The sequence below is a fragment of the Bombina bombina genome, chromosome 4, assembly GCF_027579735.1.
Source record: "Bombina bombina isolate aBomBom1 chromosome 4, aBomBom1.pri, whole genome shotgun sequence".
In the NCBI taxonomy this organism is placed as follows: Eukaryota; Metazoa; Chordata; class Amphibia; order Anura; family Bombinatoridae; genus Bombina; species Bombina bombina.
In genome coordinates, this window is record NC_069502.1 from 1,003,364,990 (window position 1) to 1,003,387,475 (window position 22,486).

General features: G+C 41.3%; 1 protein-coding gene across 2 annotated transcripts in view; it reads left to right on the forward strand.

Annotated features, from left to right (window-relative positions):
* The window catches only part of AFTPH (aftiphilin), a 272,901-nt gene extending 252,245 nt beyond the window's left edge, over positions 1 to 20,656 (forward strand). For both annotated transcript variants that reach the window (XM_053712087.1, XM_053712088.1), the window contains one exon: positions 19,515 to 20,656. In XM_053712087.1, coding sequence (XP_053568062.1) covers positions 19,515 to 19,659 — 145 coding nt within the window. In that variant the 3' untranslated portion in view covers positions 19,660 to 20,656. The remainder of the gene's footprint in view (positions 1 to 19,514) is intronic.
* The last annotated feature ends 1,830 nt before the right edge of the window (positions 20,657 to 22,486 follow it).

Consider the following 22,486-nt stretch of genomic DNA (forward strand, 5'->3'; position numbering starts at 1 on the left):
GGCCTCGGTTTAGGGGTTAATAGGTAGTTTATGGGTGTTAGCGTACTTTTTAGCACTTTTTTAAAAAGCTTTGTTCCAGCGTTAGCCCATAAAACTCTTAACTACTGGCTTTTAAATGCGGTAGGAGTCTTGCCAGGAGAGGGTCTACCGCTCACTTTTTCAGGCGATCGTAATACCGGCGTTAGGAAAATCCTATTAAAAAGATAGGATATGCAATTGAGGTAAGGGGATTTGCGGTATGCTAAAATCGCGGAAATAAAGTGAGCGGTAGACCCTCTCCTGCCTGACTCGTAATACCAGCGGGTGTTTAAAAGCAGCGTTGGTACCCCTCAACGCTGCTTTTTAAGGCTAACGCAAGACTCGTAATCTAGCTGTTTGTTTTTGGGGGCAAACTGGGTACTGGCAGACAGCTGCCAGTACCCAAGATGACGGCAAATAGGTAGCGGGGGAAGGGTTAGAGAGCTGTTTGGGGGGATCAGGGAGATTGGGGGCTAAGGCAGTGGTCCATCACAGCTGAATAAATATTTTCTTTTTTTTAAAAAAACAACTAAAACACCTTTTATTTTAGTACTGCCAGACTTTCTGCCAGTACTTAAGATGGCGCGGACAATTGTCGGGTGGGGGAGGGAAGAGAGCTGTTTGGGAGGATCAGGGGGTGGGATGTGTCAGGTGGGAGGCTGATCTCTACACTAAAGCTAAAATTAACCCTGCAAGCTCCCTACGAGCTACCTAATTAATCCCTTTACTGCTGGGCATAATACAAGTGTGGTGCGCAGCAGAATTTAGCGGCCTTCTAATTGCCAAAAAGCAACGCCAAAGCCATATATGTGTGCTATTTCTGACCAAAGGGAATCCCAGAGAAGCATTTACAACCGTTTGTGCCATAATTGCACAAGCTGTTTGAAAATAATTTCAGTGAGAAACCTAAAATTGTGAAAAATGTTACTTTTTTTTTTTTATTTGCTCGCATTTGGCGGTGAAATGGTGGCATGAAATATACCACAATGGGCCTAGATCAATACTTGGGGTTGTCTACTACACTACAATAAAGCTAAAATTAACCCTACATGGTCCCTACAAGCTCCCTAATTAACCCCTTCACTGCTTGGCATAATACACGTGTGGTGCGCAGCGGCATTTAGCGGCCTTCTAATTACCAAAAAGCAACCCCAAAGCCATGTAAGTCTGCTATTTCTGAACAAAGGGGATCCAAGAGAAGCATTTAAAACCATTTGTGCCATATTTGCACAAGCTGTTTGTAAATAATTTCAGTGAGAAACCTAAAGTTTGTGACAAAATTTGTGAAAAAGTGAACGATTTTTTTATTTGATCGCATTTGGCGGTGAAATGGTGGCATGAAATATACCAAAATGGGCCTAGATCAATACTTTGGGTGGTCTTCTAAAAAAAAAAAATATATACATGTCAAGGGATATTCAGGGATTCCTGACAGATATCAGTGTTCCAATGTAACTAGCGCTAATTTTGATAAAAGTGGTTTGGAAATAGCAAAGTGCTACTTGTATTTATTGGCCTATAACTTGCAAAAAAAGCAAAGAACATGTAAACATTGGGTATTTTCCCTATGGGATCCGGTAAGCCATGTTTATTACGATAGTAAATAAGGGCTTCACAAGGGCTTATTAAGACTGTAGACTTTTTCTGGGCTAAATCGATTCATTATTAACACATATTTAGCCTTGAGGAATCATTTATTCTGGGTATTTTGATATGATTATATCGGCAGGCACTGTTTTTGACACCTTATTCTTTAGGGGCTTTCCCTAATCATAGTCAGAGCCTCATTTTCGCGCCGGTATGGCGCACTTGTTTTTGAGGACAGCATGGCATGCAGCTGCATGTGTGTGGAGCTCTGATACATAGAAAGGTCTTTCTGAAGGCATCATTTGGTATCGTATTCCCCTTTGGGCTTGGTTGGGTCTCAGCAAAGCAGATTCCAGGGACTGTAAAGGGGTTAAATATAAAAACGGCTCCGGTTCCGTTATTTTAAGGGTTAAAGCTTCCAAATTTGGTGTGCAATACTTTTAAGGCTTTAAGACACTGTGGTGAAATTTTGGTGAATTTTGAACAATTCCTTCATACTTTTTCGCAATTGCAGTAATAAAGTGTGTTTAGTTTAAAATTTAAAGTGACAGTAATGGTTTTATTTTAAAACGTTTTTTGTGCTTTGTTATCAAGTTTATGCCTGTTTAACATGTCTGAACTACCAGATAGATTGTGTTCTGACTGTGGGGAAACCAAAGTTCCTTCTCATTTAACTATATGTATTTTATGTCATAAAAAAAATTTAGTAAAAATGATGCCCAAGATGATTCCTCAAGTGAGGGGAGTAAGCATGGTACTGCATCATCCCCTCCTTCGTCTACACCAGTCTTGCCCATACAGGAGGCCCCTAGTACATCTAGTGCGCCAATACTCCTTACTATGCAACATTTAACGGCTGTAATGGATAATTCTATCAAAAACATTTTAGCCAATATGCCCACTTATCAGTGAAAGCGCGACTGCTCTGTTTTAGAAAATTCTGTAGAGCATGAGAACGCTGATGATATGGTTTCTGAAGGGCCCCTACACCAGTCTGAGGGGGCCAGGGAGGTTTTGTCTGAGGGAGAAATTTCAGATTCAGGAAACATTTCTCAACAAGCTGAACCTGATGTGATTACTTTTAAATTTAAGTTGGAACATCTCCGCGCTCTGCTTAAGGAGGTGTTATCCAATTTGGATGATTGTGATTATCTGGTCATTCCAGAACCACTATGTAAAATGGAAAAGTTCTTAGAGGCCCCGGGGCCCCCCGAAGCTTTTCCTATATCCAAGCGGGTGGCGTACATTGTTAGTACAGAATGGGACAGGCCCGGTATACCTTTAGTACCTCCCCCCATATTTATAAAATTGTTTTCCTATAGTCGACACCAGAAAGGACTGATGGCAGACAGTCCCCAAGGTCGAGGGGGCGGTTTCTACTCTACACAAGCGCGCCACTATACCCATAGAAGATAGTTGTGCTTTCCAAGATCCTATGGATAAAAAATTAGAAGGTCTGCTAAAGATGTTTGTTCAGCAAGGTTCCCTTCTACAACCAATTGCATGCATTGTCCCTGTCACTGCAGCCGCGTGTTTCTAGTTTGATGAGCTAGGAAAGGCGATTATTAGTAATTCTTCTTCTTATGAGGAGATTATGGACAGAATTCGTGCTCTTAAATTGGCTAATTCTTTCACCCTAGACGCCACCTTGCAATTGGCTAGGTTAGCGGCGAAAAAATTCTGGGTTTGCTATTGTGGCGCAGAGCGCTTTGGTTAAAATCTTGGGCAGCGGATGCGTCTTCCAAGAACAAATTGCTTGACATTCCTTTCAAGGGGAAAACACTCTTTGGCCCTGACTTGAAAGAGATTATCTCTGATATCACTGGGGGCAAGGGCCACGCCCTTCCTCAGGATAGGTCTTTTCAAGACCAAAAATAAACCTAAGTTTCGTCCCTTTCGCAGAAACGGATCAGCCCCAAGGGCTACGTCCTCTAAGCAGGAAGGTAATACTTCTCAAGCCAATCCAGCCTGGAGACCTATGCAAGGCTGGAACAAAGGAAAGCAGGCCAGGAAACCTGCCACTGCTACCAAGACAGCATGAAATGCGGGCCCCCGATCCGGGACCGGATCTGGTGGGGGGCAGACTCTCTCTCTTCGCTCAGGCTGGGGCAAGAGATGTTCTGGACCCTTGGGCGCTAGAAATAGTCTCCCAAGGTTATTCTCTGGAGTTCAAGGGGCTTCCTCCAAGGGGGAGGTTCCACAGGTCTCAGTTGTCTTCAGACCACATAAGAAGACAGGCATTCTTACATTGGGTAGAAGACCTGCTAAAAATGGGAGTGATTCATCCTGTTCCATTAGGAGAACAAGGGATGGGGTTCTACTCCAATCTGTTCATAGTTCCCAAAAAAGAGGGAACGTTCAGACCAATCTTAGATCTCAAGATCTTGAACAAGTTTCTCAAGGTTCCATCGTTCAAGATGGAAACCATTCGAACACTTCTTCCTTCCATCCAGGAAGGTCAATTCATGACCAAGGTGGATTTCAAGGATGCGTATCTACATATTCCTATCCACAAGGAACATCATCGGTTCCTAAGGTTTGAATTCCTGGACAAGCATTTCCAGTTCGTGGCGTTTTCTTTCGGATTAGCCACTGCTCCTAGGATTTTCTCATAGGTACTAGGGTCCCTTCTGGCGGTGCTAAGACCAAGGGGCATTGCTGTAGTACCTTACTTGGACGACATTCTGATTCGAGCGTCGTCCCTTCCTCAAGTAAAGGCTCACACGGACATTGTCCTGGCCTTTCTCAGATCTCACGGATGGAAAGTGAACGTGGAAAAGAGTTCTCTATCTCCGTCAACGAGGGTTCCCTTCTTGGGAACTATAATAGACTCCTTAGAAATGAGGATTTTTCTGACAGAAGCCAGAAAAACAAAACTTCTAGACTCTTGTCGGATACTTCATTCCGTTCCTCTTCCTTCCATAGCGCAGTGCATGGAAGTGATAGGTTTGATGGTAGCGGCAATGGACATAGTTCCTTTTGTGCGCATTCATCTAAGACCATTACAACTGTTCCTGCTCAGTCAGTGGAATGGGGACTATTCAGACTTGTCTCCGAAGATACAAGTAAATCAGAGGACCAGAGACTCATTCCGTTGGTGGCTGTCCCTGGACAACCTGTCACAAGGGATGACCTTCCGCAGACCAGAGTGGGTCATTGTCACGACCGACGCCAGTCTGATGGGCTGGGGCGCGGTCTGGGGATCCCTGAAAGCTCAGGGTCTTTGGTCTCGGGTAGAATCTCTTCTACCGATAAATATTCTGGAACTGAGAGCGATATTCAATGCTCTCAAAGCTTGGCCTCAGCTAGCGAGGGCCAAGTTCATACATCAACCATCAGGGGGGAACAAGGAGTTCCCTAGCGATGGAAGAAGTGACCAAAATCATTCTATGGGCGGAGTCTCACTCCTGCCACCTGTCTGCTATCCACATCCCAGGAGTGGAAAATTGGGAAGCGGATTTTCTGAGTCGTCAGACATTGCATCCGGGGGAGTGGGAACTCCATCCGGAAATCTTTGCCCAAGTCACTCAACCGTGGGGCATTCCAGACATGGATCTGATGGCCTCTCGTCAGAACTTCAGAGTTCCTTACTACGGGTACAGATCCAGGGATCCCAAGGCGGCTCTAGTGGATGCACTAGTAGCACCTTGGACCTTCAAACTAGCTTATGTGTTCCCGCCGTTTCCTCTCATCCCCAGGCTGGTAGCCAGGATCAATCAGGAGAGGGCGTCGGTGATTTTGATAGCTCCTGCGTGGCCACGCAGGACTTGGTATGCAGATCTGGTGAATATGTCATCGGCTCCACCATGGAAGCTACCTTTGAGACGAGACCTTCTTGTTCTAGGTCCGTTCGACCCACTCCAGCTGACTGCTTGGAGATTGAACGCTTGATCTTATCAAAGCGAGGGTTCTCAGATTCTGTTATTAATACTCTTGTTCAGGCCTGAAAGCCTGTAACCAGAAAATTACCACATAATTTGGTATATCTGTTGGTGTGAATCTGCAGGATTCCCTTGGGACAAGGTTAAGATTCCTAAGAGTCTATCCTTCCTTCGAGAAGGATTGGAAAAAGGATTATCTGCAAGTTCCTTGATGGGACAGATTTCTGCCTTGTCTGTGTTACTTCACAAAAAGCTGGCAGCTGTGCCAGATGTTCTAGCCTTTGTTCAGGCTCTGGTTAGAATCAAGCCTGTTTACAAAATTTTGACTCCTCCTTGGAGTCTCAACCTAGTTCTTTCAGTTCTTCAGGGGGTTCCGTTTGAACCCTTACATTCCGTTGATATTAAGTTATTATCTTGGAAAGTTTTGTTTTTGGTTGCAATTTCTTCTGCTAGAAGAGTTTCAGAATTATCTGCTCTGCAGTGTTCTTCTCCTTATCTGGTGTTCCATGCAGATAAGGTGGTTTTGCGTACTAAACCTGGTTTTCTTCCAAAAGTTGTTTCTAACAAAGACATTAACCAGGAGATAGTTGTGCCTTCTTTGTGTCCTAATCAGTTTCAAAGAAGGAACGTTTGTTGCACAACTTGGATGTAGTTCGTGCTCTCAAATTTTACTTAGCAGCTACTAAGGTTTTCAGACAAACTTTGTCTTTGTTTGTTGTTTATTCTGGTAAACGGAGAGGTCAAAAAGCAACTTCTACCTCTCTCTCCTTCTGGATTAAAAGCATTATCCGATTGGCTTATGAGACTGCCGGACGGCAGCCTCCTGAAAGAATCACAGCTCACTCCACTAGGGCTGTGGCTTCCACATGGGCCTTCAAGAACGAGGCTTCTGTTGATCAGATATGTAAGGCAGCGACTTGGTCTTCACTGCACACTTTTTCTAAATTTTACAAATTTGATACTTTTGCTTCTTCTGAGGCTATTTTTGGGAGAAAGGTTTTGCAAGCCGTGGTGCCTTCCATTTAGGTGACCTGATTTGCTCCCTCCCTTCATCCGTGTCCTAAAGCTTTGGTATTGGTTCCCACAAGTAAGGATGACGCCGTGGACCGGACACACCTATGTTGGAGAAAACAGAATTTATGTTTACCTGATAAATTACTTTCTCCAACGGTGTGTCCGGTCCACGGCCCGCCCTGGTTTTTTTAATCAGGTCTGATAATTTATTTTCTTTAACTACAGTCACCACGGTAACATATGGTTTCTCCTATGCAAATATTCCTCCTTAACGTCGGTCGAATGACTGGGGTAGGCGGAGCCTAGGAGGGATCATGTGACCAGCTTTGCTGGGCTCTTTGCCATTTCCTGTTGGGGAAGAGAATATCCCACAAGTAAGGATGACGCCGTGGACCGGACACACCGTTGGAGAAAGTAATTTATCAGGTAAACATAAATTCTGTTTTTCTGCATGGAAACCGTTATATCAGGGCTCCCACTGTTGTGATTGGAGTGGGAGGGCCCTTGTTTTAGCGCCTTGTTGCGCAGTTAAAATTATTGCACAGTCTTTCTGCTTCTTCCTCCTTGATCCAGGACGTCTCTAGAGAGCTCAGGGGTCTGCAAATTTCATTTGTGAGGGAGGTAATCAGTCACAGCAGATCTGTGACAGTGTGCTGACTGTGATTAAAAGCGTTAAATCTTAATTGATATCTGTTTTATCCGTTTTGGGTATTGAGGGGTTAATCATCCTTTTGCTAATGGGTGCAATCCTCTGCTAATAATACACTTCTTGTTAAGAATTGTTTAATTATATCTGTATTTTGGAAGCGCTGCAGCGTTTTTTATATTGCTTGTAAACTTATTGAAAGTGGTTTCCAAGCCTGTTAGTTTAATTGCTAAGTCTGTTTTAAACATGTCTGATTCAGAGGAAACTGTTTGTTCATCATGTTCAAAAGCCAATGTGGAGCCCAATAGAACGATGTGTACCAATTGTATTGATATTGCTTTGAATAAAAGTCAATCTGTACCGATAAAGAAGCTATCACCAGACAACGAGGGGGAAGTTATGCCGCCTAACTCTCCTCACGTGTCAGTACCTGCGTCTCCCGCTCGGGAGATGCGTAGGATTGAGACACCTAGTACATCTAGGCCCTTACAAATCACTTTACATGATATGGCTAATGTTATGAAAGAAGTATTATATAATATGCCCGAATTAAGGGGCAAACGCGATAGCTCTGGGTTAAGGACAGAGCGCGCTGATGACACGAGAGCCATGTTTGATACTGCGTCACAATTTGCAGAACATGAGGACGGTGAGCTTCATTCTGTCGGTGACGGTTCTGATCCGGGGAGACCGGATTCAGAAATTTCAAATTTTAAATTTAAGCTTGAGAACCTCCGTGTGTTACTAGGGGAGGTATTAGCGGCTCTGAATGATTGCGACACGGTGGCAATTCCAGAGAAATTGTGTAGGTTGGATAGATACTATGAGGTACCGGTGTGTACTGACGTTTTTCCTATACCAAAAAGACTTACAGAAATTATAAGTAAGGAGTGGGATAGACCCGGTGTGCCTTTTTCCCCTCCCCCGATATTTAGAAAAATGTTCCCTATAGACGCCACCACACGAGACTTATGGCAGACGGTCCCTAAGGTGGAGGGAGCAGTTTCTACGTTAGCCAAGCGTACCACTATCCCGGTGGAGGATAGCTGTGCTTTCTCAGATCCAATGGATAAAAAATTAGAGGGTTATCTTAAGAAAATGTTTGTTCAACAGGGTTTTATATTGCAGCCTCTTGCATGCATTGCGCCTGTCACGGCTGCAGCGGCATTCTGGTTTGAGTCTCTGGAAGAGGCGATTCGCACAGAGCCGTTGGATGAGGCCTTGAGAAAAGTTAGAACCCTTAAGCAAGCTAATGCGTTTGTTTCAGATGCCGTAGTACATCTAACCAAACTTACGGCTAAAAAATCCGGATTCGGCATACAGGCGCGCAGAGCGCTCTGTCTTAAATCCTGGTCAGCGGATGTAACTTCCAAGTCTAAACTACTTAACATTCCTTTCAAAGGGCAGACCTTATTCGGGCCCGGCTTGAAGGAAATTATTGCTGACATTACGGGAGGTAAGGGCCACGCCCTTCCTCAGGACAGGGCCAAACCAAAGGCCAAACAGTCTAATTTTCGTGCCTTTCATAACTTCAAGGCAGGAGCAGCATCGGCTTCCTCTGCTCCAAAACAGGAAGGAACTACTGCTCGTTACAGACAGAGTTGGAAAGGCAACCAGTCATGGAACAAGGGCAAGCAGGCCAGAAAGCCTACTCCCGCCCCTACGACAGCGTGAAGTCAGGGCCCCCTATCCGGAGACGGATTTAGTGGGGGGCAGACTTTCTCTCTTTGCCCAGGCTTGGGCAAGAGATGTGCAGGATCCCTGGACGTTAAGGATTATATCTCAGGGATACCTTCTGGATTTCAAAACCTCTCCTCCACAAGGGAGGTTCCATCTTTCGAGGTTATCGACAAACCTAGTAAAGAGAGAGGCATTTCTACAATGTGTACAAGACCACTTAATCATGGGGGTGATCCACTCAGTTCCGCGATCGGAACAGGGACAAGGATTTTACTCAAATCTATTTGTGGTTCCCAAAAAAGAGGGAACCTTCAGACCAATCTTGGACTTAAAGATCTTAAACAAATTCCTAAGGGTACCATCGTTCAAGATGGAAACCATTTGAACCATCCTACCCATGATCCAAGAGGGTCAATATATGACCACGGTGGACTTAAAGGATGCTTACCTTCATATACCGATTCACAAAGATCATTATCGGTACCTGAGGTTTGCCTTTCTAGACAGGCATTACCAGTTTGTGGCTCTTCCCTTCGGGTTAGCCACGGCCCCGAGAATTTTTACGAAGGTTCTGGGCTCACTTCTGGCGGTACTAAGACCACGAGGCATAGCGGTGGCTCCGTACCTAGACGACATTCTGATACAAGCGTCAAGTTTTCAGAATGCAAAGTCTCATACAGAGATAGTTCTAGCATTTTTGAGGTCGCATGGGTGGAAAGTGAACGTGGAAAAGAGTTCTCTGTTACCACTCACAAGGGTTCCTTTTCTAGGGACTCTTATAGATTCTGTAGAGATGAAGATTTACCTGACGGAGTCCAGGTTATCAAAGATTCTCAATGCTTGCCGTGTCCTTCATTCCGTTCCAAGCCCATCAGTAGCTCAGTGCATGGAGGTAATCGGCTTAATGGTCGCGGCAATGGACATAGTGCCATTTGCGCGCCTGCATCTCAGACCGCTGCAACTATGCATGCTCAGTCAATGGAACGGGGATTACTCAGATCTGTCCCCTTTGCTAAATCTGGACCATGAGACCAGAGATTCGCTTCTCTGGTGGTTGTCACCGGTTCATCTGTCCAAAGGAATGACCTTTCGCAGGCCAGATTGGACGATTGTAACAACGGATGCCAGCCTTCTAGGCTGGGGAGCAGTCTGGAATTCCCTGAAGGCTCAGGGATCGTGGACTCAGGAGGAGAAACTCCTCCCAATAAACATTCTAGAATTAAGAGCAATATTCAATGCTCTTCTAGCTTGGCCTCAGTTAGCAAAGCTGAGGTTCATCAGATTTCAGTCGGACAATATCACGACTGTGGCTTACATCAATCATCAAGGGGGAACCAGGAGTTCCCTAGCGATGTTGGAAGTCTCTAAGATAATTCGCTGGGCAGAGTCTCACTCTTGCCACCTGTCAGCGATTCACATCCCAGGCGTAGAGAACTGGGAGGCGGATTTACTAAGTCGCCAGACTTTTCATCCGGGAGAGTGGGAACTTCACCCGGAGGTATTTGCTCAACTGATTCGTCGTTGGGGCAAACCGGATCTGGATCTCATGGCATCTCGCCAGAACGCGAAGCTTCCTTGTTACGGATCCAGGTCCAGGGACCCGGGAGCGGTGCTGGTAGATGCATTAGCAGCCCCTTGGGTTTTCAACATAGCTTATGTGTTTCCACCATTTCCGTTGCTACCTCGGCTGATTGCCAGGATCAAACAGGAGAGGGCATCGGTATTTCTGATAGCGCCTGCGTGGCCACGCAGGACCTGGTATACAGACCTAGTGGACATGTCGTCCTGTCCACCATGGTCTCTTCCTCTGAGGCAGGACCTTCTAATTCAGGGTCCTTTCAACCATCCAAACCTAATTTCTCTGAGGCTGACTGCCTGGAAATTGAACGCTTGATTCTATCAAAGCGTGGGTTTTCGGATTCGGTTATTGATACATTAATACAGGCTCGGAAACCTGTGACAAGAAAAATTTACCATAAGATATGGCGTAAATATTTATATTGGTGCGAATCCAAGAGTTACTCATGGAGTAAGGTTAGGATTCCTAGGATAGTAGCTTTTCTACAAGAGGGTTTAGAAAGGGGTTTATCCGCTAGTTCGCTAAAGGGACAGATTTCAGCTCTGTCTATTCTTTTACACAAACGTCTGGCAGAGCATCCAGACGTCCAGGCCTTTTGTCAGGCTTTGGCTAGAATTAAGCCTGTGTTTAAAGCTGTTGCTCCTCCGTGGCTTAAACTTGGTTCTTACAGTTCTTCAGGGTGTTCCGTTTGAACCCCTTCATTCCATTGATATTAAGCTGTTATCTTGGAAAGTTTTGTTTTTGATGGCTATTTCCTCGGCTCGAAGAGTCTCTGAGTTATCTGCCTTACATTGTGATTCTCCTTATCTGATCTTTCATTCAGACAAGGTAGTTCTGCGTACTAAACCTGGGTTTTTACCTAAGGTTGTTTCTAACAGGAATATCAATCAAGAGATTGTTGTTCCATCATTATGTCCTAATCCTTCTTCATAGAAGGAACGTCTTTTGCATAATCTAGACGTGGTCCGTGCTCTGAAGTTCTACTTACAGGCAACTAAGGATTTTAGACAAACTTCTTCTCTGTTTGTCGTTTACTCTGGACAGAGGAGAGGTCAAAAGGCTTCGGCTACCTCTCTCTCTTTTTGGCTTCGTAGCATAATACGTTTAGCCTATGAGACTGCTGGACAGCAGCCTCCTGAAAGAATTACAGCTCATTCCACTAGAGCTGTGGCTTCCACCTGGGCCTTTAAAAATGAGGCCTCTGTTGAACAGATTTGCAAGGCTGCAACTTGGTCTTCACTTCATACTTTTTCCAAATTTTACAAATTTGACACTTTCGCTTCTTCGGAGGCTGGTTTTGGGAGAAAGGTTCTACAGGCAGTGGTTCCTTCTGTTTAATGTTCCTGCCTTGTCCCTCCCATCATCCGTGTACTTAGCTTTGGTATTGGTATCCCATAAGTAATGGATGACCCGTGGACTGAACACACTTAACAAGAGAAAACATAATTTATGCTTACCTGATAAATTTATTTCTCTTGTAGTGTGTTCAGTCCACGGCCCGCCCTGTCTTTTTCAGGCAGGTTCTAAATTTTAAAATTATAACTCCAGTCACCACTGCACCTTATAGTTTCTCCTTTCTCGTCTTGTTTCGGTCGAATGACTGGATATGACATGTGAAGGGAGGAGCTATATAGCAGCTCTGCTTGGGTGATCCTCTTGCAACTTCCTGTTGGGAAGGAGAATATATCCCATAAGTAATGGATGACCCGTGGACTGAACACACTACAAGAGAAATAAATTTATCAGGTAAGCATAAATTATGTTTTTTTATTACTTAAGACACCCCAGCTATGGTTGGGCACTTTATGCATTTATATAAAGTTCTAAATATATGTATTGTACTTATATTTGCCATGAGTCAGGTTCATGTATTTCCTTGTGCAGACTGTCAGTTTCATATTTAGGGAAAATAAACATATTAAGAAATATTTTTCTTACCTGGGGTTAAGTCTTTTTTTCAAATTGACTACATTTTTTCTTGAGAATTGCAGGCAGTACTAGGTCCGCCGGTGCTAGACTTTATTGCGTAATTTTTGGCGCGAGAATTTTTTTGGTGAGAAAAGTACGTCCGTTGCCGCAAGTTCGTCATTTCCAGCGTCGTAGTTGACGCCAAAGCCTTACACACGGGTGCGTCGTTAGTGACGCAAGTGTGTCATTTCCGGATATTGTTGGCACCAAAAAAAATTTGTTACGTTGTGCGTCATACTTGGTGCCAAATTTTTGCATTAATTTAATACCCCGTTGCTGTTTGCCTCTTGCCTTTTTCTATGTCAGAGGGCTTTGCTATTTCTATTTTTTCCCATTCCTGAAACTGTCATATAAGTAAATTGATAATTTTGCTTTATATGTTGTTTTTTCTTTTACATTTTGCAAGATGTCTCAATCTGATCCTGCCTCTGAAGTATCTGTTGGAATTTTGCTTCCTGACATCGGTTCTACCAAAGCTAAGTGCATTTGTTGTAAAATTGTGGAAATTATATCTCCGAATGTCATTTGTAATAGTTGTCATGATAAACTTTTACATGCAGATAATGTGTCCATCAGTAATAGTACATTGCAGTTCCTTCCACTTCTAATGTACATAATATACCTATGAATTTTAAAGAATTTGTTACTGATTCTATTCAGAAGGCTTTGTCTGCATTTTCACCTTCTAATAAACGTAAAAGGTCTTTTAAAACTTCTCACTCGGTTGATGAAATTTCAAATGACCGAAAACATAATGATTTATCCTCCTCCTGATGAGGATCTATCTGATACAGAAGATCCTTCCTCAGATATTGACACTGACAAATCTACTTATTTATTTAAAATGGAGTATATTCGTTCTTTACTAAAAGAAGTGTTAATTACTTTGGATATTGAGGAAACCAGTCCACTTGACGTTAAGTCTAGTAAATGTTAAAATGCTGTTTCTAAACCTCCTGTGGTTACTCCAGAGGTTTTTCCTATTCCTGATGCTATTTCTGATATGATTTCTAAGGAATGGAATAAGCTAGGTACGTCTCTTATTCCTTCTTCAAGGTTTAATAAATTGTATCCTTTACCAGCAATTTCTATAGAGTTTTGGGAAAAAGTCCCCAAAGTTGATGGGGCTATTTCTACTCTTGCTAAACGTACCTCTATTCCTATGGAAGATAGTAATTCCTTTAAGGATCCTTTAGATAGAAAGCTTGAATCTTATCTAAGGATAGCCTATTTATATTCATGTCATCTTCTCAGACCTGCAATTTCTTTGGCTGATGTTGCGGCTGCATCAACTTTTTGGATGGAAAATTTAGCACAACAAGAATTGGATTCTGACATATCTAGCATTATTCGCTTACTGCAACATGCTAATCATTTTATTTGTGATGCCATTTTTGATATTATCAAAATTGATGTTAGATCCATGTCTTTAGCTATTTTAGCTAGAAGAGCTTTGTGGCTTTACTCTTGGAATGCTGATATGACATCTAAATCTAGATTACTATCTCTTTCTTTCCAAGGTAATAATTTATTTGGTTCTCAGTTGGATTCTATTATTTCAACTGTTACTGGGGTAAAGGGTTTTTTTCTACCTAAGGGTAAATCTAAGGCTTCTAACCGTTTTCGTTCCTTTCGTCAAAATAAGGAGCAAAAATGTAATCCTTCCCCCAAGGAATCTGTTTCCAATTGGAAGCCTTCCTCAAATTGGAATAAATCCATGCCTTTTAAGAAACCAAAGTCAACCCCTAAGTCCGCATAAAGGTGCGGCCCTCATTCCAGCTCAGCTGGTAGGGGCAGATTAAGGTTTTTCAAAGATATTTGGATAAATTCTGTCCAAAATCAATGGATTCAGAGCATTGTCTCTCAAGGGTATCGAATAGGATTCAGAGTAAGACCTCTTGTGTGAAGATTTTTTTTCTCTCACGTATCCCAGCAAATCCAGTAAAAGCTCAGGCTTTCCTGAAGTGTGTTTCAGACCTGGAGTTTTCAGGGGTAATCATGCCGGTTCCTTTTCAGGAACAAGGTCTGGGGTTTTATTCAAAACTATTCATTGTCCCAAAGAAGGAAAATTCATTTAGACCAGTTCTGGATCTGAAAATTTTGAATCGTTATGTAAGAGTACCAACTTTCAAGATGATGACTAAAAGGACTATTCTGCCTTTTGCTCAGCGAGGACATTATATGTCTACAATAAACTTGCAGGATGCATACCTTCATATTCCGATTCATCCAGAACATTATCAGTTCCTGAGATTCTCTTTTCTAGAGAAGCATTACCAATTTGTTGCTCTTCCATTTGGCCTAGCAACAGCTCCAAGAATCTTTTCAAAGGTTGAAGGTGCCCTACTCTCTGTAATCGGAGAACAGGGTATTGCGGTGTTTCCTTATTTGGACGATATCTTGGTACTAGCTCAGTCTTTACGTTCTGCAGAATCTCACACGAATCAACTAGCGTTGTTTCTTCAAAAACATGGTTGGAGGATCAATTTACCAAAAGGTTTCTTAATTCCTCAGACAAGGGTCACCTTTTTAGGTTTCCAGATAGATTCAGTGTCCATGACTCTGTCTCTAACAGACAAGAGACGTTTGAAATTGGTTGCAGCCTGTCGGCACCTTCAGTCTCAGTCATTCCCTTTAGTGGCTATGTGCATGGAAGTTTTAGGCCTCATGACTGCAGCATCGGACACAATTCCTTTTGCTCGTTTTCACATGAGACCTCTCCAGCTTTGTATGCTGAATCAATGGTGCAGGGATTATACAAAGATATCACAATTAATATCCTTAAATCCCAACCTGGACTGTGATAACTACAGATGCAAGTCTTTCAGGTTGGGGAGCTGTTTGGGGATCTCTGACAGCACAAGGGGTTTGGAAATCTCAAGAGGTGAGATTACCCAAACAAGATTTTAGAACTCCGTGCAATTCTCAGAGCTCTTCAGTTTTGGCCTCTGTTGAAGAGAGAACCGTTCATTTGCTTTCAGACAGACAATATCACAACTGTGGCATATGTCAATCATCAGGGTGGGACTCACAGTCCCCAAGTCATGAAAGAAGTATCTTGGATATTTGCTTGGGCATAATCCAGCTCCTGTCTAATCTCTGCGGTGCATATCCCAGGTGTAGACAATTGGGAGGCGGATTATCTCAGCCATCAGACTTTACATCCGGGGGAGTGGTCTCTCCATCCAGATGTGTTTTCTCAGATTGTTCAGATGTGGGGGCTTCCAGAGATAGATCTGATGGCCTCTCATCTAGACAAGAAACTTCCCAGATACCTGTCCAGGTCCAGGGATGTTCAGGCGGTAGCAGTGGATGCGTTGACACTTCCATGGTGTTATCAACCTGCTTACATCTTTCCGCCTCTAGTTCTTCTTCCAAGAGTGATCTCCAAAATCATCATGGAACAATCGTTTGTGTTGCTTGTGGCTCCAGCATGGCCACACAGGTTTTGGTATGCGGATCTTGTTTGGATGTCCAGTTGCCAACCTTGGCCACTTCCGTTAAGGCCGGACCTACTGTCTCAAGGTCCATTTTTCCATCAGGATCTCAAATCATTAAATTTGAAGGTATGGAAATTGAACGCTTAGTGCTAAGTCATAGGGGTTTCTGTGACTCAGTGATTAATACTATGTTACAAGCTTGTAAATATGTCTCTAGAAAGATTTATTATCAAGTTTGGAAGACTTACATTTCATGGTGTTCTTCTCATAAATTCTCTTGGCATTCTTTTAGAATTCCTAGAATTTTACAGTTTCTTCAGGATGGTTTGGATAAAGGTTTGTCAGCAAGTTCCTTGAAGGGACAAATCTCTGCTCTTTCTGTTTTATTTCACAGAAAGATTGCTAAACTTCCTGATATTCACTGTTTTGTACAGGCTTTAGTTCGTATTAAACCTGTCATTAAATCAGTTTCTCCTCCTTTGAGTCTTAATTTGGTTTTGAAGGCGTTAAAGGCTCCTCCATTTGAGCCTATTTATTCTTTGGACATTAAACTACTTTCTTGGAATGTGTTGCTCCTTTTGGCTATCTCTTCTGCTAGAAGAGTTAATGAGCTTTCTGCTCTTTCTTGTGAATCTGCTTTTCTGATTTTTTGCGGACTTCATTTCAATTTTTACCTAAGGTTCTGAATTCTAACAACATTAGTAGAGAAATTGTTGTCCCTTCCTTGTGTCCTAATCCTAAGAATTCTTTGGAAAGATCCTTACATTCTTTGGATGTGGTAAGAGCTTTGAAATATTATGTTGAAGCTACTAAAGATTTCAGGAAGACTTCTAGTCTATTTGTTATAATTTCGGGTCCTAGGAAAGGTCAGAAGGCTTCTGCTATTTCCTTGGCTTCTTGGTTAAAGCTTTTGATTAATTCAGCTTATTTGGAGTCGGGTGAGATCAGTCTCCACTTCGTGGGCTTTTAAGAATGAAGCTTCAGTTGATCAGATTTGCACTACATTTACTAAATTCTACCATTTTGATGTATTTGCTTCTTCAGAAGCAGTTTTTGGTAGAAAAGTTCTTCGGGCAGCTGTTTCAGTTTGATTCTTCTGCTGATGTTTTAAGTTTTTCTTGTCATTAAAAGAATAAACTTAGAATTTGGGTTGTGGATTATTTTTTCAGCGGAAAATGGCTTTTTTTTTATTTTATCCCTCCCTCTCTAGTGACTCTTGCGTGGAGTTCCACATCTTGGGTATTGATATCCCATATGTCACTTGCTCATGGACTCTTGCCAATTACATGAAAGAAAACATAATGTATGTAAGAACTTACCTGATAAATTCATTTCTTTCATATTGGCAAGAGTCCATGAGGCCCACCCTTTTTATGGTGGTTATGATTTTTTGTATAAAGCACAATTATTTACAAATTCCTTTGTTTATGCTTTTTACTCCTTTCTTTATCACCCCACTACTTGGCTATTCGTTAAACTGAATTGTGGGTGTGGTGAGGGGTGTATTTATAGGCATTTTGAGGTTTGGGAAACTTTGCCCCTCCTGGTAGGATTATATATCCCATACATCACTAGCTCATGGACTCTTGCCAATATGAAATAAATTAATTTATCAGGTAAGTTCTGTCAATTACTCAATGTTTTCAATACAAAATTGTAAAGCTCAACTATAATTGTACTTAGGGGAAGATCAGACTACGTTCAAGCAATCCAGAAATCCAGTTAATTCAAAAGGATTCACAAAGTTTATCGTAACTGTACTCTTTTTTTTTTTTTACTGCCACCTGCATGGTGGGGGGGGGGGGAAAGTAGCCAATCAATATCATCTGTACTGATTTCACACTTTGCTTTTGCTGTAATCTCATGCGATTTTACTGAAATCTTGTGAGGATTTCATAGTGTACTTCCTAAAACTGAGGAGAGAAAAAGTGTCTGTGATGCATGTACCAGATGCACGCCCCCTTGCTAATCTTGGGACTAGTATCCTGATTTGATGTTTTGATTCCCTTTACAGTGGGATGTGGCTACTGAGGAATTTTGAAGTAAAATCTCTTCCTTTTTTACTTGGAGTTTATTCATGTGATATTTTTACTGAGCTTTTTACAGATAACACAAACGGGAGCTAGCAGGCATCTGTAAACGCGTGTATACATCTTACACTGTGAGACTTGGTTAGTCTGAAAATCAAAGCTATACATTGTTACAAAAACACTACCAGATGGGCTATATATATGGGCTACAAAATATTTATGCAAAGAAAAATCTAGTGTACAATGTCCCTTTAAATCATTGCTATGATGTTGAAAGAAACCATGCTTGATACTATCTGTGTAATTGCAAAAAAAAAAAAAGAGACCTGTATGTTGTGATAATCTCCGTATTGACTACTCAGAACATGACATTTGTCAGGCAGAAGACAATAGCTGGAAACTGCAATTATTTCACAAGAAAAGCTGCTGCTTCTGAAATCCGCTTATTCCACTTCAGGCAAATTATGATTCCAAGGCCTTCACAAACTACAAATCCCATAATGCTTAAAGGGATATAAAACCCAAAAATTTAATTTTGTGATTCAGACAGAGCATACCATTTTAAAAACAAGTTTCCAATTTACCACAATTTGCTTGATATTTTCTGTTGAAGAGATACTTAAAGTGAGAGTAAACTTGCGATGACCGCTATATATGTTTAAATAAATTGTTTGTAATTAATATCACTTTCATTCAGCAATTTTTTTTTAAACTAAATAATAGACCAGTTTATTTACCTGAAAGCCGCCCGTCTTGTTCTCCGATCCTCCGCCCACATTATAATTTTGTTTCTTTTCCTTGTGACGAATACGCAATGTATTACTCTCATTGGTCCCCCATGGGCTTCTAACACTGTCATTTTTACGCCCACATTTTGCTATGCGCATGCGGCTATCAATGAATTTCATCTCTGCGCTTTTACAATAGCCGCATGCGCATATCAACTTCAAAAGGAAATCCTTTGCTTACTGTGAATGTAGATTGCTCGTTAAGGTCGTAGGGGAATACAATGCGTGCAAACCGATAATACGATCTCCGCTATGATACTAAACAAAGAATCCAGTGATTCAATGTTTAGTATCGAAGTTTAGGAACATATTGATAAAAAATAAACTTAGCGACTAGATGCAAGTAGTAGAATCCATAACGTTGTTAGAGAACTGCAAAATGTACTTTCACTTTAAGTAGGCATCTGGAGTACTACATGTCAAAAATTAGCGCTGCCATCTACTGCTCTTGCAAATGGATAACATTCTTACAAAACTGCTGCCATATAGTTCTCCAGAAATGGGCCAGCTCCTAAGAATATGTCCCTGCTTTTCAACAAAAGATACCAAGAGAATAAGGAAAAATGATGATAAAAGTAAATTAGAAAGTATCTGAATCATGAAAATAAGTTGTGGGTTTCATATCCCTTTAAGGGTGTAATACAGAACAGTGTAACAAGCAATATAACCCAAAATCCAAGAAGATTTGTTATAAATACTTTAAAATCACTCACATGGGAGTGATCCAGTTTAACATTGCTTTGTTTTCAATTGCTTGTTAATGAAATTAGCCTCTGATTTAGCTTAGAATTTCGTATCCATTTAAAACCCATTTCCTTCTGTTTCTTTGTCTTTTCCATTACTCATTATAATTAGTTGTTCTTTTATTTTTAATTCTTCACAGGAAACCCAGAAGGGATGAGAATCTTAGTGATGAAGCTGCTAAAGTCATTGCAAGCCTCCCAGATCTGTCTTTCATGCACGCTAAGGTTTTGATGTTTCCAGCCACATTAACACCTTCAACAAGTTCTCAAGAAAAGGCTGGCTGATAAAAATCAAATGAAAATCTTAATCAATTGGACCTTTTCTACAGAAACTTTTAATTGCCTTGCAAGAGGATTTCAAACCTGGCAAGAAGCACTAGAAGAGTATACATACTGATGTATATTTCAACACTGAATACTCCATTTATATGATTAAAAAATGAATTACAATTTGTATATAATGGCAAAGGTGATTTTTTTTTTTTGATTCTAGGGTACATACACTGGTGGATTCTTTCTTACAGAAAATCAAAAAAAGAAAATGTGAACATGCAAAACCTTCACTGCCTGTGGGCTATGTCATCAGATTGAATGTCCTGTTTTTCCCACTTGTATTGAATTTAACGTACTGTTACATTTAAATGTTCAGTGTTGTTTTGTTGTGTGTTAACTGGACTGATTTGGTGCTGAAAGCCTCAATCTTTTTCTTTCTTTTTTTTAACCCTTTACTGTTTGCAGGACTTTGAAACTTTTGCACATTGTGTTGTAGGCTTCATGGACGGTAATGGGTTAAAAGTTCTTCAGCTAATTCTTCAGCGTTTTGCTGTATTTTATGATTCAGACCCCAGTCTCAGTCCTGTCCCATTTGTCCCATTTGTTTGTTTCTATGTGTTGCAAATTAAATTACTTTGAAGAACAGTTGATTAGGGGCTTATAAACAGATTTGGTTTTAATCAGCTTGATTTTGAGTTAAGAAGGACCAAATGATATGAATGTCTTTATTAGGAAATAATTACTATTGTTATTTAGGTTGTTTTTGTTTGTGTTTTATTTTACCACTCTCCTTCTGATTTGCACAGTGTAAAGAGATATAATCATAGGTTGCTATGGTTTAGGCTGTACATACATCAAAGACTTTGGGATGTAAATGGTTGGGGAAATTCCTATGGAAGAATATAATTGATCTGTAACAACTAGGTCCACGTGCATGCCCAAGATCTTTTGAAATGTAAGCGTGTAAATTTTCTTTTAGCTTACACAGATTAAAATAATTTAAAATATATATATATATATGGCTTCTTGTTTTCTGTTTTTATCTTACAGGGATATGAAAACCGAAATTTTAATTTTGTGATTCAACTGCACTGCTCCCGCCTATATCTCAGATCTTGTCTCCAGATACTCTCCCTCCCATCCCCTTCGCTCTTCTCATGACCTCCTCCTCTCCTCCTCTCCTCACATTCCTGTTTACAGGACTTCTCCAGACTGGCTCCCATCTTGTAGAACTCTCTGCCTCGCTCCACAAGACTCTCCCCTAGCTTAAAGTGCTCCCTAAAGACTACTGTTTAGGAATGCATACAACCTATACTAACCTTTCACTAGACTAACCTTTATTTATACCAGTTCCACTATCCGCTATCCCTTTGAACCCCCTTAGCATGTAAGCCTAAGATGCCCAGCTGTTTGCAGATCACCTTCATAAGAGCTGACCACAACAGTGCAACTCTAGGCAGGGCCCTCTACCCATTTGATCCCTATAAATGTTTCCTTGTATACCACCTATGTTTACAGTGCTGCAGAATCTGTTGGTGCTCTACAAATAACTGATAATAATAATAATAATAAGCATGCAGTTTTTAACAATTTTCTACTTTACTTTTATTATCAAAATTTCTTTGTTCTCTTGGTATCTTTTGTTGAAAATCAGGGTCACATGCTTAGGAGCCGGCCCATTTCTGGAGCACTAAATGGCAGCAGTTTTGAAACAATGTTATACATTTGCACTATTTCCTACCATGTAGTTCTTCAGATGCCTACCTAAGTGTCACTTCAACACAGAATACCATGGGAACAAATCAAATTTGATAATAGAAGTAAAGCGGAAACTTTTTTTAAAATTTGTATGCTGTCTGACTCACAAAAGAACATTTTTGGGGTTCATATCTGTTTAAAGGGATACGCTAAATCAAACACTGCTTGCTCTAAATGTGTAATATGTGTTTAATCCCTGCAAACATTCAGGAAATCTCTTGTTAAACATTACAGCTCCTGACCAGAACTTGGCTGGGAATTGTTGTTTAAATGCAGCTGCGGCTCCTGATTGGTTTGCTGGCCCTTTTCTGCTCGGGAGCAGCAGTGCTTTGTTGCATGGTTGGTGAACTGACACTTATATCTTCGCACTTATATCTTCAAAACTCCTACTTATTTAATAGGACATGAAACCCAATTTCTCTTGTTAGGTGTATCCAGTCCACAGATCATCCATTACTTGTGGGATATTCTCCTTCCCAACAGGAAGTTGCAAGAGGATCACCCACAGCAGAGCTGCTATATAGCTCCTCCCCTAACTGCCATACCCAGTCATTCTCTTGCAAGCTCTCAACATAGCTGGAGGTGGTAGTTAGAGGAAAGTGGTAAAATATAGTTAGTTTTTTCTTCAATCAAAAGTTTATTGTTTTTAAATGGTACCGGAGTGTACTGTTTTATCTCAGGCAGCATTTAGAAGAAGAATCTGCCTGCGTTTTTTCTATGATCTTAGCAGAAGTAACTAAGATCCACTGCCGTTCTCACATAAGTCTGAGGAGTGAGGTAACTTCAGAGGGAGAATGGCGTGCAGGGTATCCTGCAATAAGGTATGTGCAGTTAAGTTTTTCTAGGGATGGAATTTGTTAGAAAATGCTGCTGATACCGGATTAATGTAAGTTAAAGCCTAAATACAGTGATTTAATAGCGACTAGTATCAGGCTTGCTATCAGAGGTATATACTCTGATTAATGTGCAATATAAAACGTTTGCTGGCATGTTTAATCGCTTTTATATATGCTTTGGTGATAAAACTTATTGGGGCCTAGTTTTTTTTCCACATGGCTGGCTTTATTTTTGCCTAGAAACA